This window comes from Polypterus senegalus, chromosome 17 (assembly GCF_016835505.1).
Source record: "Polypterus senegalus isolate Bchr_013 chromosome 17, ASM1683550v1, whole genome shotgun sequence".
Lineage (NCBI taxonomy): Eukaryota > Metazoa > Chordata > Cladistia > Polypteriformes > Polypteridae > Polypterus > Polypterus senegalus.
Genome location: NC_053170.1, coordinates 51,399,735 through 51,418,278, shown reverse-complemented (window position 1 = coordinate 51,418,278; position 18,544 = coordinate 51,399,735). Strand labels below are relative to the sequence as shown.

Genomic DNA, 18,544 nt, shown 5'->3' with positions numbered 1-18,544 from the left:
AAAGGAACCAGAGCATCCCAAAAAAATGCACAAGGATACAGGGAGCCTGCCATCCCTACACAGACAGGCACCATCCCAAGAGCTGAACGCAGGTCATTGAACTTTGAGGAAGTAGCATCAAACCTGGTACCACCAACAAATTAAAACAAAAAATCATATTAACCCTTCTAGTGTTATAAATTCCTCCTAATTTGAACTACAGAAGAAGCAAGCTCAGCCATAGAGTATGTGGTGGGTGATTAGCTAAAATGTTCAATATTAGAGCCTTGTTGATTTAAATATTAAAAAAATATTTAAATATTAAGCTATTGTTAAATTTGTCTTGGGGGAAAAAGTACTGTAAATGATAAAATATTCTAACTGAGGTTTCAAGTATCTAACAGATTTCAAGGATCTCCTTGCCTGTTTGTCCAAATGATTTTTGCAGCATCATTTCATGAGATCTTTGCTGCATGTGTCACCACTAAGCACAAAGGGACTGTTCTTTTGACAGGGATACTTTGCACTGAAAATTGAACGTGCTTTATAAAGTCTTTCTTGCGTGTAGTCCCATAAAGCACAAAATAAAAAATGTCATTTTTTTAGCAGTTTAACACCAATCTGGCATTCTTATTTTTGTGATGTACTAGATTTTATAAATATTCTCATGTCTGCTTAACTTAATCCAGGGTGACAAGAGGCCCCAAGCAGCACTGGGTGCAAGGCCAAAACCAGTCCAGGACAGGGCATAAATCCATCACTGCCCACAAATGTACATGCTTACTGATGCCAGGATTAATTCAGTTACCAATGAACCTAACATCCACATGGAACATTGCAGAACATCTAAGAGTTAAAGACAATGACCAAGTGTGATATTTGAACCCTGGTGGATATATGTATGAGGCTACACCACTGCGGCACCCAATTTTAACAAGAATTAGAATTGAATTACCATGCACTTATTGACTTATGTTGTCAGTTGGCTTTGCCATTTAGAGAAGGATAAGCCTTTGCTAGCTTCTATCACTGTGCTCTACTCTATCCCATTGTGGTTACAGTCATCTTGTTTCTTAGCCTTCCAATCTCAGGCATGTTTATTTTTTCGTACTTACAAAAACAATGCACTTATTCAGTTTCAGCCAAATAAAACTAGCCTGGGACCACAATCTTTCCTAAACAAACTCTTTTGATTTGATATATTTATTCTAGATCTCACAGTCATTCTCTTCCTTTCTATAGTAATATAGCTTCACACAGCCACCTCAGCTCTAAGACATTTGCACCTTGAACTTGGCTTGTATTCATCAGTCCTGTTTTATTTTCTTCAGGCATATACAATAATGACCGGAAAGTAGCCATCAAGAGCCTGAAGACTGGCACGATGTCTACAGCCGCGTTCCTGGAGGAAGCCAACCTAATGAAAAATCTTCAGCACCCGAAGTTGGTGCGCCTCTATGCTGTGGTCACGCAGGAGCCCATCTTTATTGTCACAGAGTTTATGGCAAACGGTGAGTCTGTTTATGTGACAAGGGCAATTTTTGGCTCTATTGGTGTACATTTTTAAGACACACTAAACTGTCAAATACAAAAGATTGCTTCAATTGAGCTGTTCCGCAATCTCACAAATCAGAAGCCATTAGCCAATATAAAAACCCAGTCAAGCCATAAATTAACCATTATAAGCAAATATCCACCCCAGTCTTTGTGTAAAGTTAAGTCTAAGAGACCCATTTCCAAGAACAAACTTTTCTTTGAGGATTGAGGAGGCTGAAGCGCTAAGTTATATCTGTTACTTTACAAAACAATTTTACTTGGTCGGTAAGTAAGTACACTATATGGCCAAAAGTATGTGAACACCCCTCCACATTACTGAGTTCAGGTATCTTAACCTCTTGTTAACAGGTTCTAAAATCAAGAACATATCCATACAGTCTCTTTTAAAAAACATTGGCAGTAGAAGGGGTCATACTGAACAGCTCAGGGACTGCCATTGGACGCCATCTTTGCCACAGCTCAGTATGTATTCTGCACAGCTAGATTTGTCCTGGTCTACTGTAACTGCCATTATTGTGTAGTGGAAGAGTCTAGAAACAAGAACAGCTCAGCCATCTGGTGGTAGAGCATAAAAACATATACAGTGCATCCAGAAAGTATTCACAGCGCATCACTTTTTCCACATTTTGTTACAGTATGTTACAGCCTTATTCCAAAATGGATTAAATTCATTTTTTTCCTCAGAATTCTACAGACAACACCCCATAATGACAACATGAAAAAAGTTTACTTGAGGTTTTTGCAAATTTATTAAAAATAAAAAAACTGTAATCACATGTACATAAGTATTCACAGCCTTTGCTCAATACATTGTCGATACACCTTTGGCAGCAATTACAGCCTCAAGTCTTTTTGAATATGATGCCACAAGCTTGGCACACCTATCCTTGGCCAGTTTCGCCCATTCCTCTTTGCAGCACCTCTCAAGCTCCATCAGGTTGGATGGGAAGCGTCGGTGCACAGCCATTTTAAGATCTCTCCAGAGATGTTCAATCGGATTCATGTCTGGGCTCTGGCTGGGCCACTCAAGAACATTCACAGAGTTGTCTTGAAGCCACTCCTTTGATATCTTGGCTGTGTGCTTAGGGTCGTTGTCCTGCTGAAAGATGAACCGTCGCCCCAGTCTGAGCTCAAGAGCGCTCTGAAGCAGGTTTTCGTCCAGGATGTCTCTGTATATTGCTGCAGTCATCTTTCCCTTTATCCTGACTAGTTTCCCAGTTCCTGCCGCTTTGGGGAAAGCCCTTGTCTGTTCCACACAATGACTTGGAATGACATCCCAGTGAAGTGACCACAGCATGATGCTGCCACCACAGAGCTTTACTGTAGGGATGGTATTGGCCTGGTGATGAGCGGTGCCTGGTTTCCTCCAAACGCGATGTCTGGCATTCACACCAAAGAGTTCATCTTTGTCACATCAGACCAAAGAATTTTGTTTCTCATGGTCTGAGAGTCCTTCAGGTGCCTTTTGGCAAACTTCAGGCGGGCTGCCATGTGCCTTTTACTAAGGAGTGGCTTCCGTCTGGCCACTCTACCATACAGGCCCGATTGGTGGATTGCTGCAGAGATGGTTGTCCTTCTGGAAGGCTCTCCTCTCTATAGGGAAGCTTATTCTTTTATTTCACAAAGATATTGCCTGCTGCAATGATAATGTGGTTCAGCAGTTGGAGATGTTTAAGCATAGTGGCACCATGGAGCTGTCTTTCCTGCCTCACAGTGCCAGGGTCTGCTTGGAGTTTGCATGTTTTCCCCATGTATTTCTCTCAAAACTGTAACGCTTTTATTAAAACTACCATGCTGCGTAATCAGTTCAGTTTAATTTATTGTGATTTGTATAAAGTACCATGCTGTGTTTATTACAACACTGCCACTTTGAGTGAATCTCTCTCTGCAAGCCGTTCAGATTTACAACATAGAAAGTAATAGGTGAAAAGAAGCAAAAAAATAATCATACAGCTTTAAGCACACATTTGTCTGCTGTCACAAAATATGGCAGAACATAACAGCTTAAAAACAGAATTGGAGAAGCAAAGGTAGGATAATAAGCAGAATAGCATAGGGCTGGATGGGACGTATTTAGAAATTTTTCAAGTTATTTTTCACATTAGGGCACAGGTACCTATTAGCTCCATTAAATGCAAGAGCAATTTAGCTAATATAAGTATGGCTTACTTCCGAATGTAATTTCATGTGGCAAATTAATAAATAGCATGATGGTGAATAAGTAACTACAGATTGCTTTAATATTACAGACTACAACAGGATACAAATGAAGGAATTCTGTCCTTAGCAGTTTTAACTTCTCAGAATTTGTTAACTACTTGGTTTGATATTGATGGATGACTGTTTCTGGGTATAGAAAGACACCTTCGTCTAGTTTTTTCTCCCTTTTCATGGTAGATGGATGGGGAGAGTGGCTTAGCAGGGCCACAAGCTGCTTTCTTTACACATCAGTGCCAACACTTATAAAACTACACAGTTTGCTCCGATATTTCAAGGTTATTTAGCACCAGCTTTCGTAATGGTCACTAGCTGTTGAATTCTTGAAATGCAGTAAGACAACCTTAAAGTGTAGTGCTTCCAGTAATGTGTCCCAGAGTCAAAATGAGCTGCAGAATAAACATTGCAGAACAGAAGCCGTTGCCATGGTAATCTGCAGCTGCCCAGCTTATCCCTCCACATGCTGGAGAGAATCCTTACACCTTTGACTCACATTTCCTTCATTATGACTTTCAAGACAGGAACAAAGGAAGAATCCACCCAAACTGCTGCACAAAAAAAGAGGACTTGTTGTTAACTTTCTGCCCGTTTGCTTCCTAACCCCTGCTGGCCCTCCAAGTAATCATTTAAAGTAGGACAGACAGTCCACTTAACATTAAAGCGCTGGTGACAAACAGTAACCGCCAGCTCCAGACCACAGACAAGGCTGTAAAAACAACCAGGAAGACTCTGGTCAGCCCTTCAAACCAAACAAAGCCCACAATTATGGCCAACGCATGCATGTTGTCCAGCACTATGAAAAACTCAGATATCATTGACTGAGAAATTGCTGACCTCACTCACTATCAGCTTTAACAGCAGACCATCAATGATGTGCTCGTTTTTTATTCTGAAAATAATAGTCCTTGGAATTGTTGGCATTTCTGTGGACTCAGCTGATTAGTAATCTCTCTTTTGTTTGCTGTTAAAGTCATAATTGCTTATAAAAGGAATTTCAAAGAAACTAAATACACAAGCACACAAATACTTGATATAGGACCTTTCTACTGTGTACATCACAATTATAAACCCCAACATGGTGGTTGTTCTATTTTAATTCTCTAGTTATCTGAGTGAGGCTTGTTCCTCTCAAGCAGGTGCCCTTTATGCAGTTTACTGTTGCTGCTGAGTGCCTGCCAGAGCTCTCTTGACGTTTGCGGTAGTACAACAACAATAACATTTATTTATATAGCACATTATCATACACATAATGTAGCTCAAAGTGCTTTACATGATGAAGAAAGAGAAAAAAAAAAGACAAAGTAAGAATTAAAATAAGAGAACACTAATTAACACAAAAGTAAGGTCTGATGGCTAGGGAGGACAGAAAAAAAAAAAACTCCAGACGGCTGGAGAAAAAATAAAATCTGCAGGGGTAGTAGTAGGTGATACACAGGTTGTTTCAGTATACATGATAAAACTCTCCTTTCACCATAGGAAACCATTTTACTGGTATGCTAAGCATTAGGGGACAACTTCTAAAGACTGTGCAAGTGAAAAGAAATAGGAAATGTAATATTGTGTCGGTGTAATACTGTGTTAACGGTGATGTATTTGTGTATGGACTTTTATGTGAGCTGTGTGTTAATAATAAGTGGGGCTACTGTGTGCTTCATCTGGATCGGTAAACAGGAAGAGGGTGAGAAGAAGCTGTGCTGTGTTTGTTTGTCAATGACGGTGTGAGGTAGCGAATGAGTGTGGTTGCGAACAAGTGAAGTAGTGAGTGAGTGTGTTAATAAAACAAGCGACACAGTGAGCAAGGGTGGTAGTAAATGAGTGAAGCAGTGACTGAGTGTGGTAGTAAATCAGTGAGGTAGCGAGCAAGTGTGGTAGTAAATAAGCAAGATAGTGATTGAGTCTGTTTTGCGAATGACTGAGGAAACAAGTGAGTGTGGTATTAAGAGTGAGGTAGTGAGTGAGTGTGATTGTAAATGATTGAAGCAATGAGTCAATGTGGTTGTAAATGAGTCAGGTACCGAGTAAGTGTTGTTTGCAAATGATTGAGGTAACGAATAAGTGTGGTTGTGAATGAGTGAGGTAGTCAGTGAGTGTAGTAGTGAGCAAGCGTGGTAACGAGTGGGTGAAGTAGTGAACTTGTGTAGTAGCAAGCGGGTGAGGAAGTGAGTGAGTGTGGTAGTAAATCAGTGAGACAGCAAGTGAGTGTGGTAGTAAAGCAAATGTGGTAGTAAACAATTGAAGCAATTAGCAAATGTTGTAGGATTGAGGTGGCAAGTGAGTGTGGTAGCGAGCAAATGTGGTAGTAAACAAGTGAGGCAGCAAGTGATTGTGGTAGTAAATCAGTGAGGTAATGAGTGAGTGTGCTTGTGAACGAGTGAGGTAGTGAGTGCCTGTGGTTTGGGAATAATTTAGGTAGCAAGTGAGTGTGATAGTGAAAGACTGAGGTAGTATAAGTGATTGTAGTAGTAAACAAGTGAGGCATGTCCTGCCCAAGGATGTAGGTTCATCTGTGACTCTATACATAAATATATTCATAAAGTGTTTATTTTAATAATCTGCAGGAACTGCAATATGCTATTTAGTTAACATGGATCACAATCCCCCAGTGTCTTGAAGAATTTAGGTAGTTATTGAGGTAACAAAAGGTCCTACAGTTGTGAATGGAATCTTTATTAATTTTTTTGTGATTCCCAGATTAGAGATACAAATCCTTAATAAATCTTGTTGGGGGATTTCAAACCCAAGGATTTCAATTTAACTCTGAATTTTGTTCTTCAATGTTTTCCTATTTATTGTCAATTTCATGGCCATTTTGTTTTTGTCATGGATTCCAGCATTTCAGGATATGTAGCATGGTTCTTGCCATGGTTAAATAGAGTATTCCATGTTAGATAGGGAATGCATGACAGATAATGTTACTAACGTGACCATATAACTGTCACCACATGCATTGCACATTATCTGAGATTGTGGTTTGTGTTTTGGTGACATTGACCTTTACTATTTGACTCCAATTTTTGATTAGCATTTTGTATTCTGATGATTCCCTAACCCTAACCCAACTACAATTTTTTCCCGGTTGTCTTTATAAAGTTTTTAATTGCCACCTTTTCCTGTCAGTACAAAAACTCAGATCCTCCTAATGTAAGCAACCCCGAGATGCAACATGTCTATCATGATAATCGCAGTCTGCAAACAGAAGTGAAAGACATTCACAAATAATTTGGTGATGTTTTTACGTCATTCCAGCAAATTGTAGGGGCCATACATGACATTAAAGGCTAGATAACCTGACTAATGACAGGCTGGACCCAGTCAGATCAAGTAACCCACCACAGCTCATCCTGTCCGGTACGTGGAAGATCCTTATATGTGCAGAGGATTTATAAATTAGTACAGGATGATTTTTGTATATACAGCCACACACACACATTAATCATAGGGCTTGAATAGCCTTTATCAATTTTTTATTGGATAATAAGCCTCTGGAGTGGGCGATCACTAAGTATGATAACAATTATGTACGCATCTTCTCATTAGACTTTCAGTGTTCTTGTACAAACAAAAGTGGCTGTAAACAAAATATTAGAACACTGCCAAGGGAAAAAGTCTGTTCATGATTACATGTCATTTTCATATGACTCAGAGAGCCCTGAATCATTCCTGGGGTCTCCTACAAGCTTGTCATGCTCATAAAACCTCCACCAGAAGACATACAGAAGGCCTCCACATAAAATGCCAAAACCCACTTCAATTGGCTCCTTTTGATCTGGAGGGTCAGCAGCTCTACTCCGAAGCTTTCCCAGAAGTCTATGCTTCTCACTCTATCTCTAAGGGAGATCCCTGCCCCACTGCAGAGACAGCTAATTTTGGCCACTTGTACCTGCAATCTCATTCTTTTAGTCATTCTCATGGCAATAGGTGAGTGTAGGGACATAGATCGACTAGTAAATTGGGAGATGCTTTGCTTCTGGTTCAGTCCCTTCTTCCCCACTAAGGATTGGTATAATGACTGCAATTCTGCGCTTGCTGCCCAAACTATCTGTAGATCTAACCATCCCTTTTCCCCTCACTCATGAACAAGACCCAGAGGTACTTAAACTCTTCCACTTGAGGCAATAATTCACTTCCACAATTCACTTTGAAATTTATTTTGTTTTTGAATTCTTCCTTTAAAAGTTGTTAATTTATTGTGGGTTCCATCATTTTGGGATGTGTAACATTGCTGAGATGGGGATAACTTAATGAAATTTGCGATTCCAACTTGAACTTTACCATTTGCCTCTAATTTTTGATTAGCATTTTATGTTTTGAGGATTCTCTTTTTGACCGGTAATAACATTCTCTATGCATTTTGACCACATCACTCTGTTACTCAATATTAGATAAGTGTACTTAATAAAGTATCCACTAAATGTGTGTGTGTGTTTGTGTGTGTATGATATGTTTGTATGTGCATAGATAGACCCAGACCTGCCAACACTAAATTGGATTTATATATATATATATATATATATAATATGTGATATATATACACAGAAAAACAAGTCCCAAGAGTTATGTCCTGGTGCAGTTGTTCCCTGTGTGAATTTTCTCCAGTGAAAATGTCCAAATATGTGTGCAAAGTTGACTCAGGAAAGAGCTATGAGGGCACGTCTCTCCCCTCTAGGCACTACAACGAAGTTTTCCATCTCTTGTATAGAAGCTCCCTGTAGGAAGGAACTGGGTTTTTCTTTGGCTTTGTTTTTATTGCTTCTTTTTACAGCACTTACTGAGAAAATAACTATTAAGGAAAAAAGTAACAATACTCCTTGGCTGAGGATTTGCCTGTCATGTAAAATTGACTCAGTGCTTAAAAAAAAAAAATCATGAAATAGCACGCCAAATTGTACCCCTGGGCACAGCATTTTCTCACCACCTACAGGATTATTTTGAATATGTAGCGTCTATGTGAAGAATGAAAGTTCTTCTGAAAATAGAAATACACTGCTTTATTTGTATGGTTGGTAGCATCTCACAGTTACCAAAATTTGTGTCAAGTGTGCAGCTTCTGGGAAGCTTACATTGCTACGTTATGACATGCTGACTTTAAATTATGCCTTAGTCATGGCATACTAAATTGCTTTTTAATATACTCTCTGAATTTTAATGATCCTACTGTTTCTTCATTGACATTAGATGTGAAAATCAATGAAATGTTTAAACAAAGGGCACATTTTCCTCCGGCAGTGTAAGTTTTAACGTTGTTATAAGAGTACATTTTGTTGGTGGGTTGGGGTGCGGTGGTATTTTGTATGGGTATTACTGTCATTATGATTTTCTTTTTTTTGACTGTTTATCTTAGGAGATACCGGTTGGTTATTTCCTTCAACAGTTTATTATTGCTATTTTAAAAGCCAGCACAACTGTCTGGGCCCTGGTTTACAGCAATGGAGACTTTGCCAAGTTAGATAAGGAAGATCTGTATATACTGCTAAAATGTCGCAAATTGCAAATGACCCACCTACATTCCTGCTGTTAATTTTACAGTCAAATTGGTGTTGTCTGCTTTGCCTGATCTGGTGATTGACTGGTTTGATTTTTTACTCATTTGCAGGCAGTCTTGTTGATTTTCTGAAAACAAGTGAAGGATCCAAATTAACAATCAATATCCTCATTGACATGGCATCCCAGGTAAACTGTCATTGTATTATCTGTGCTTTGCAAAACTGAATTATTAATATTCTGTTAAAATATAAGAAAGCAGCTTGATTAAAGTCAATATAGATCTTCAATATTTTATGAACATGTCATGACAGAATATTCACTGAAAGGAATCACAAACAATCAAAACACTGAAATCTCCTCCGCATAGCCCAAGCAAAGTCTGTCATTTCTTGTGAAAGGTTGGAATCTTTGGTTGTAGCAAGTTTCATTATTAGAAGCTAATCTTACCTCTTAATCCATTTTACATCTTAATCCATAGTGGTGCACATTTCTGCTTTGGGAGACTGAGTTTGTAGGCTTTTTGCTGAAAGTTTAGCTTTGCGCATTCCAAAATCCCAACTAGGCAGATTCCCCCATTGGGAGTTTGTATGCCCAGTAACAGACTGGCAACATGTCCATGTTTGGATACTGATCAATTCTGCTGGGATAGCTTCTCTAAAACCTTACATTTAGAATAAGAGGGTTCAGTAAATGAATGTCCTGTGTATATAATCTGAGCATTTGCCAATAATATGTTTGGCACTTCTCAGTTCATTTCAGAAATACTGAATACTGAAGTCAAGGGTGTTAGTATTCCACTCTAAAGAGAGGTGGCACTGAAGCTGGTGTCTGGAAGGTTGCCACTTCAAATCTTGTTACTGCCAGAAGGGATCCTACTCCGCTGAGCCCTTGAACTAGGCCCTTAATCTGACAATTTGCTCCAGGGGTGCTCTATAATGGCTGACCCTGCACTATCACCTTCAAAGCTGCAGGATTAATACAGTTGTGACCACATAACAGTGCCAGAGAGCCCCAAACAACAGAACTAGTAATACAGCACATGTTAATAGAATAAAATAATGGATTTATATTCTCCTTCCAGGCACTTTAAACATTCCTCTCTCAACAGTAAGTCACATGTATGCAGTAATTATTTAATAATTTCCAATTCTTCCTCCTTCCCCTCCTCCACTGAGTTTTGCCCGCTGCCACAGAGTCAGAGTCAGAGTCAGAGTCAGGAGGCAGCGGACAAAACTCAGTGGACCCGGGAATGCTTCTGGTGCCACTCTGTCTCCTCTATGAAGCACTTCTGGGCCATAAACAAAGTAGAGTTGTCCTCCCCCTTCAGATCCCACTACTGATTCCAAGTGAGCCCTAAAATGCACTTCCAGACTCCATTCCTTAGCACCCCTGCAGGTGTCTGAAATGGGTTCTCATACGAGGACCACTGGCACCTAGCACATGGGGGATGAAACCGCTCCAAAGTTCCGGCTTCCACTAGTCCAGCCATTATTTTATACCAGCTGGGCACAGAGTTGTCTGTACAACATTCCTCTTGGCTTTCTGTCCAGTTAATAACATGTGCTCTTCCTTAGCCCGGGATGTCCATTCTTATCCCACACAGTATACCAAAAATCATTCTCTACACATTTTTGGCAACTTTGGTTTATATACCGGTGACAAAATAAGCCTATTTTATTTCTTTTTTAATGACCATTACTAATTCAGTCCAATTCATTTTATTTTTGTGTAGCATTTTTCAATGATCGCAAGCTCAGAATGCCTGTAACAAGTCCATAGGTACAATGTGCTTAACACCTTCCAAATTACTTTTATACATATCGCATACACATAAACAAACAAACTTTTTTAAACACAAAGTGAGTAATAAGTAAAACCTAACAATATGTGTCAATTAACATTATTATTGAACCTTACCAGCATCCCTGGAGAAAAAGCCACTGGGGGGCCCACAGTCAGTGATAACAATCATTGTTAGACACAGTTACAATCCAGGGGACATCTGCCAACTGCTCAATGAACCCATCCCGGACATTCAACAGTAAAGTCTTTGCTGGGCCTTCTGATTTGACAACAAATTCTTTCCATCCTTTTATTTCAAGACTCCCAGTATCTCAGGTGTATTTCCCATTGGCAGGAAAACAACCTGGAACTGGAGTACAGAAAGTACCAGAGCAGGAAACACAGAAAAGAAACAAAAATAGGAGCAGGGTTAGTAACAGTTCATAATTATTGTATTACTTATAATTTTTGTAAAAAAATAGATGCAATATGCACAGCTAATCAGCAGCTCTAGTCAGGGTATGCTAGACTAAAGTCATAAGTCTTCTTCCTGATTTAAAAGCCTACACCCAAGGAACATCAGTTATATAATCAGACAGATCGTGCCACAACTCTGTAGCTAAAAGCTCTTATGTTTAATCGAAATATTTAGGATTTTCCCAATTTATTGAGTATAGTGATAATATTTGTGAGTTTATAGTGGATATTGGGTAGTCACAGTCAGAACTGGTCAATGGTAGTCTTGTCTCAGTTTTAGGACTGTCAATTACAGCAAACACTTTTTTTCAATTAAATTTTTAAATTTGATTGGTTGAAGAATGAATTATGTAGATGTGCTGAAATTATGTCTAGTATCACTAGGACCTAATTTTGGGTGTAAATTGCTAGAATTGGAAAGTATTTTGGCTTCCATATTGCAGTGATATTGTTGCATATTGATTTGAAATAAAAAAAAAAAGATCATGGTAAATAACTGCATTTTTTAACATGAATGGATGAAACATTTTAAATATTGTTGTCCTGGGCATAAAGCCATAATGCCACTAATTGTGAATAAACTGATGTGCAAAACCCAATACAGAATGAAACAAATGCAATGGAAGAAACAGATCATGTTTCTCTGGTCTAATGTTTGATGCTGATGGTCAAGAGAAAATCTTTGATAAATAACAATGGAAATGCTTTAAAATATGCTTCCAATTAGACATTGTAACAGAAAGAGTGAACAGCGATAAAGGGTAGGGGTGCCAAGATACAAATACAAATGATAAAAAAAATATAAATAAGCCTGAAATGGTTCCAACTGAAGCAGAGTTAAAGGCCTTTTTTAAAAGAGTCTTGTGCATAAAACTGCAATCTGCCCTGCCAGCAAAGACAATGGCTGTCTGTGTATGAAGCATGCATCACTATAATAAGGAATAAACAATTACTGTATTACATAATTATGAAATAATATAATTACAAAATAATTATACATTATATTTTCTAGAAAAATTGGAAGATGGATGGATATATATCAGAGTATGAAGCAGCAAATCATGGAAATTTTAGTTTAGGGCAGAAAATAAAAGCATTTACCTGTTCAAATGTAACACAGCCGCACATATTGTATGTTACCATGCCACAGGCAGCTTTGAACAAAATTCTGTTAGCGCTTGTTTAAATGTAAAATGGGTCACAGTCTACAGGTGTCACTGCTGATCTTTTTTCCTTTTAACAGGCTTTCTGTCTTTTAAAACTCAGTAAACCTTAGCAGAGAAACGTCTAACCATGAAAATGTCATCTTGACAGCTTCCTGTATGTTGTGCTACCCTTAACCAGCCACAGATAACATCTGATAACATTATACACAATGTGATCGTTGGCTTTTCTTGTGTGAAAACTTGGGTGTATTTTATCTTAAAGGTACTGCACAAAGAAGTAACAATGGCTTTAAAAGTAAAAAATGCTGAAAATTCCAGATTGATGCACAATAGGTGTATTTTAAACAGGGTGTGTCTTAAAGCAGAGCAGATATGATCTAAAGACATGTAATGCTTTGTTAGTAAAGTTAAGAAGACATTTATGGGGAAATGTATAACCTCAAAAAATGAAGCTTACTGTTTGTTAACCTTTTAAAAACTGATACAAATGAAAAAACCACTACAGCAGCTGTTGAGGGTTTGATATGTGCCTCTTTGCCAGCCTGGAATTACCCTGTAATCCAGTTGATTCTTATAAAGCACACTTATGCTTAAAAGATTAATGGAACGCGCGATAAATGCAAAAATAGCAGTACTGTAAATGCATTGAATACGCATAAATAGTGACCTCTAGGAGGCAACACTGAGCGCCAAACTCCAGACACAACAGCGCCAACACAGTCCCAGGTTCAGAAGAGGAATGTTATTTATATAGTACCTTGTCAGATATTGCTCTTTCCAGAAAACACAATACAAATCAATATAATTCTTTTTCTTTATGTTTTCCGCTGCTTCTGACTCCAGCTCCTTGATTGAGGTTAGGTGCAGTGTAATTCCAGGTTCTTCTGGTAAGCCTGCGAGTGTCCAAACTGAGGGCCATTTTCACCTGCTGGGAACTGTCCCTGGTACATAGACTCTCACAGTCCAACCATTATTAATTCTCACTGACTGGGATTAGAAGTAAGAGCCATCCTGGCTGGGTTGCTCTTATGTCCATGTGGTCTATTCATTATGGCCTCCCAGTTTGGTAAGGCATCACTCTCCATCCAGTCCATTTATTACGACATTCACACACACTCTGTCTCTCTTTATGCACATACATATATATAATACAAGCTCGCACCACCCGCATAGTAGTGAAACAGGGCAAACTTTAAAAAATAACTAAAAAAGAAAAAAATTGTAATAACTTGTATTGAGAAGAATTTATATTGCTAGCTTTTGCATCCGAGGACTTCGATATACAATATTTTTGGTTTTGCTATCAGGGGTGAGGATATAACTGTGATCTCTTTCCCAAAAATGTATAAAGTTGGCAAGGTATCTCTGGCCAAATGGAAGGTAGGTACGCTCCAATGTCAAACGTTAAAGACATATCTACACAGCTATGGTTTAAAAACAACAATATCAATGTTGTGGAGTGGCAGAGTCAGAGAGAGAACTTGATGAAGGCTGATGGAATGAAGACTGTTAGGAAAAAAAGTTTGATTCACCATGTTGTGCACATTGCAAAAACAATTAAGACCAACTTGGAGTGGCAGTCTGCAGACAGCATATTCATGGTATTACATTGACCATCTCAGAGCCCCCGTGCCAACATAAATTAAGCTGTGTGGGATCCCCTGTAAAGGACAAAGAACAGAAAGCTGCCAAACCTAAAAGAAGACTATATCAAATCAATAATTTACCATAGGTCTACTTAAAAAGATACACAGCTGTGTTCCAAACTTCATTAAAATGGGGACCACAAAATTATAACATGTTTCAAAAGCATATTATTGATACTTTTTATTTATCAATATTTGCATTTATTCTGTTATATAGTGTTTCGTAAGAACATGAGCACATACTGCCTAAATAACTAACTTCTAAAATATTTTTTTCTTGGGTGTCCTAAAACATCTGGTGCAGTCAAGCTCATCACAGGACTCCACCACTCACAAAGGCCCAGTTTAGAATCACTAGTTAACCTTCACAAGACATGTTTGGAATATGCAGAGACTCCAGAACAGTCACACAGATGTGGGCAGACAGTGACAGGGTCAGTATTTCAGTCAGCAACTCTGAAGGTGCAGGGATGGTTCTGTCTTGGACCTGCTGCTGCTTATCTAGAGATGTGAAGCAGAAGATGAATGAAACAATGCAATTCTGGATCTGTGAGGCAGCAGTGATAACCCATAGGTCTCAGTGAAGTTGTTTGAAATTACAGACCAGTCCTAATAAAACACAAAGTGCAAAACATAAAACAAATTATCATTAACGTGAAGGGATGATCTCAATACTAATTTCTAGTACAGTAACTTGTTTCTTAACAACTGTCCAAAGATGGTAATTAATAAATTAAATGACAGCTCTTCCTGTTAAATATTTGTGTAGCTGATGGGGTGGAGTTCCTCTCAATATTCTGCATCAGGAAGGAGCACTATGAGCCGTTAGTGCATAATCAGTAGCATTTAAAGAATGGCGTCTACAGCGGAAAGACAAAGCATTTAGAAAAAAATACAATATGTAGGTGGTATTTATTCCGATAAACCACACTAGGATGGAGGCCCCCTTGAACATTTACTAGTAAAAATGCTGTCGTAGGTGATTAAGGCATGGAAAATTTCAACATGCAATTGATTTCTCAATTTATAGCTCAAAGCAGAGCTTGATTATTCATATTGTATTGAAATAGGTGTCAGTTTATACATCCATCCATCCATTATCCAACCGCTATATCCTAACTACAGGGTCACAGGAATCCGCTGGAGTCATTCCCAGGGTGCAAGGCAGGAAACAAACCCTAGGCAGGGCACCAGCACACTGCAGGGCACACAAACACCAAGCACACACTAGGGACAATTTAGGATCACCAATGCACCTAACCTGCATGTCTTTGGACTGTGGGAGAAAACTGGAGTACCTGGAGGAAACCCACGCAGACATGGGGAAAACATGCAAACTCCATGCAGGGAGGACCTGGGAAGCGAGTGCCACCGTAGCACTTTTAAATATTAATCCATCCACTCATTTTCAGTTGTGACCCACTGGGCTGGCTACTTTGAGTAGTTGTTCAAAGCTGATCCTCAGGCTACGATGTTGGATTTCTCTGGGTCCACAGTCCTTGAGGCTGATCCTCCAATTAGCTGTGAACCACCCAATCTTAGTGAGATTGCAGAGGTGGTGAACCAGATGAGGGGAGGAAAGGCTGCAGGGATCTGTGGTAACCGGAGTGTACTTCTCCAGGCTGTCCTCCTGGCATTGCAAGCAATCTTTGCTTCCAATTGGGAGAATGGCATCATCCTCGTCCCAACTGACTGGAAAATGGGACTTGTTCTCCCTATCTGGAAAGGGAAGGGTGATCGCCTGGGTTGCAGCAAATACAGGGGGATAACACTGCTCGACTGAGGGTCGTCCTCAATAGGATCCGTGATCACTTGCTTACCTACCAGCGAATGGAATAGTCCGGTTTTATGCCTAAGAAGTCTACCATCAACCACATCCTGGCACTGAGGGTTCTCATGGAGCGCAAACGTGAATATCGGCAGAGTTTCTTTGCAGCCTTTGTCGATTTTCATAAAGCGTTCAACTCAGTTGATTGAGCTGCCCTGTGGAACATCCTGAGGGTTCGCGGGATCCCCTCAAAATTGCTGGATATCATGGCCGGCCTGTACAGTGGTACTGTGAGTGCTGTGCAGAGTGGAGGCAGAACCTCTGTGTTTTTCCCAGTTGATTCTGGGGTTCGTCAGGGGTGTGTTCTTGCTCCTACTCTGTTCAATGCTTGCATGCACTGGGTGTTGGGCAAGGTAATGGGGTCCAGCAGCTGTGAGGCATCTGTTGGTGAAGAAAGATTCACGGATCTTGATTTTGCTGACGATGACGTGATCTTCGCAGAGTCAATGGAGTCTCTAATCGGGGTGCTCGAGAGACTGAGCAAGGAGTCTGAGTGTCTGGGTTTGCGAGTCTGGGCTTGGGCCTTTAATGACTTCTTGGGTACAGCCATCAGCGGTGTGTCTGTTTGCAGAGAGAGTGTCAACCTTGTCGAGAGGTTTACTTACCTTGGCAGTGACATTCATGTCTCTGGTGACACTTCCTATGAAGCCCGCAGATGGTTTGGGACAGCATGGGGGGGTCATGAGGTCGCTGGAAAGGGGTGTGGCGTGATACCTATGCAAAAGGACGAAGGTCCAAGTCTTTAGAGTCGTGGTGCTTCCTTTCTTGTTATATGGTTGCGAGACAAGACATGGACGCTATCTAGTGACCTGAGATGAAGACTGGACTCCTTTGATACTGTGTCTGTCCAGGAAAATCCTTGGGTACCATTGGTTTGACTTTGTGTCGAATGAGCGGTTGCTCATGGAGTCCCGAATGAGGCACATTACCTGCATTGTGAGGGAGCATCAGTTACAGCACTACAGCCATGTTGCGCGTTTCCCCGAGGGTGATCCAGCTCATAAGATCCTCACTGTTGGGAACCTGAGTGGCTGGACCAGGCCAAGGGGTCACCCATGTAACACCTGGCTTCAGCAGACAGAGGGTCATTTCTGGAGGGTGGGATTGCACCGAGTATCTGCCTGGGGGATTACCAACCGGGATCCCAAGTTGTTTCGTCATGTAGTGGGTGCAGCAACGCACTGTACCAGTGCATGCTCCCCAACTTGATTTGACTCATTTTCTGATGCTGCTCTGTCTATTTTAATGTCAAGGGGAGTCAGTAGTGGAAAGCCCAGGCTAGAATACAGCTCAGGAAGAGACACCAGTTCATTACAGGGCTCACTTGGCCATGGCAGCAAAATGGAGAGGTGCCAGTTTACTATTAAAAATAATAGTTGCAAAATGGCTCATTACTTGGTTTTGGGTTCCCTTGTTGAACCATGGCCTAATGAAGTACTATTTAATTGTGGATATTGGTCTTTGTATATGAAATTTGTTCCCTCAGCTTTGAAATGGTTTCTAATATGTGTGTAAAGCAGAAATAATGTGTAGTAGGCCAGCGTTTCTCAACCTTTAAGTATTTGCAAACCGAGTTTTCATAACAGCTTTAATCGCGCCTCCCCCCCTAACATTTTTTTGAAATGTAGATGCATATTTTATTATACCTACTTAACTTTTATCAACATTTATCTAACTCTATTGTTCTAGTATCAGAATGTAGTTTTAAGTTAATTTGTTTTGGTTTCAACAGCTGTTTTTTTTTCATATTTTTGATTCTTGTTTTCTTTTTTTCACATCTTCGCGCCCCCCTTTTTGTTATTTCGCACCCCCCTAGGGGGGCTCGCCCCACAGGTTGAGAACCACTGTAGTAGGCTGCCTAGTAGCGACTTAGCCTGTGTGACTGTACACAACAAGAGGCCTAATTAAAATGAGAAACACAAATCTGATCTCACTTATTCATGTTTTTTTAATAGAGCCTGCAATGCATCTAAATAAATAAAGGTTCTTTCTAGAACTTTCATGTGAAAAAATAGTTTCCCTGTAGCACTGCTCTAAAGAGTCACTTTAGGACCATTGGTGTTTAGGAGTCTAACCTAAACTGTGCATCTTTCAGATGTGGGAGGGTGGCAGTTCACATAACAATGTAGAAAGCATCCAAACTTCAAACAGAATATGACCAGAAAGGAATTACACCCTAGTCCTGAATGGTGGCATAGCTAACCACTAAATCACTGTATTACACAGCATTACATATTATATTCAAAATAATCATCACTAGTACTGATTTGGAAGAAGACAACCAGCTAGATGAATTACATTTAATGAACCACAAAAATTGAAATTGGGTTCTGTAGATGAGCATAAGTTGCTATTTTATTCACTTCCAGATGGAGTATATCAAAAATATGTAGACTTGCTTGCCAGTA

At 39.8% G+C, this 18,544-nt stretch overlaps 1 protein-coding gene across 1 annotated transcript in view; it reads left to right on the top strand.

The window, feature by feature from the left end:
- Positions 1 to 18,544, top strand: part of lck (LCK proto-oncogene, Src family tyrosine kinase) — a 100,730-nt gene that overhangs the window by 65,882 nt on the left and 16,304 nt on the right. Inside the window, exons 9-10 of the mRNA XM_039739969.1 lie at positions 1,311 to 1,490; positions 9,347 to 9,423. Of these exons, the coding sequence (XP_039595903.1) occupies positions 1,311 to 1,490; positions 9,347 to 9,423 (257 nt within the window). The remainder of the gene's footprint in view (positions 1 to 1,310; positions 1,491 to 9,346; positions 9,424 to 18,544) is intronic.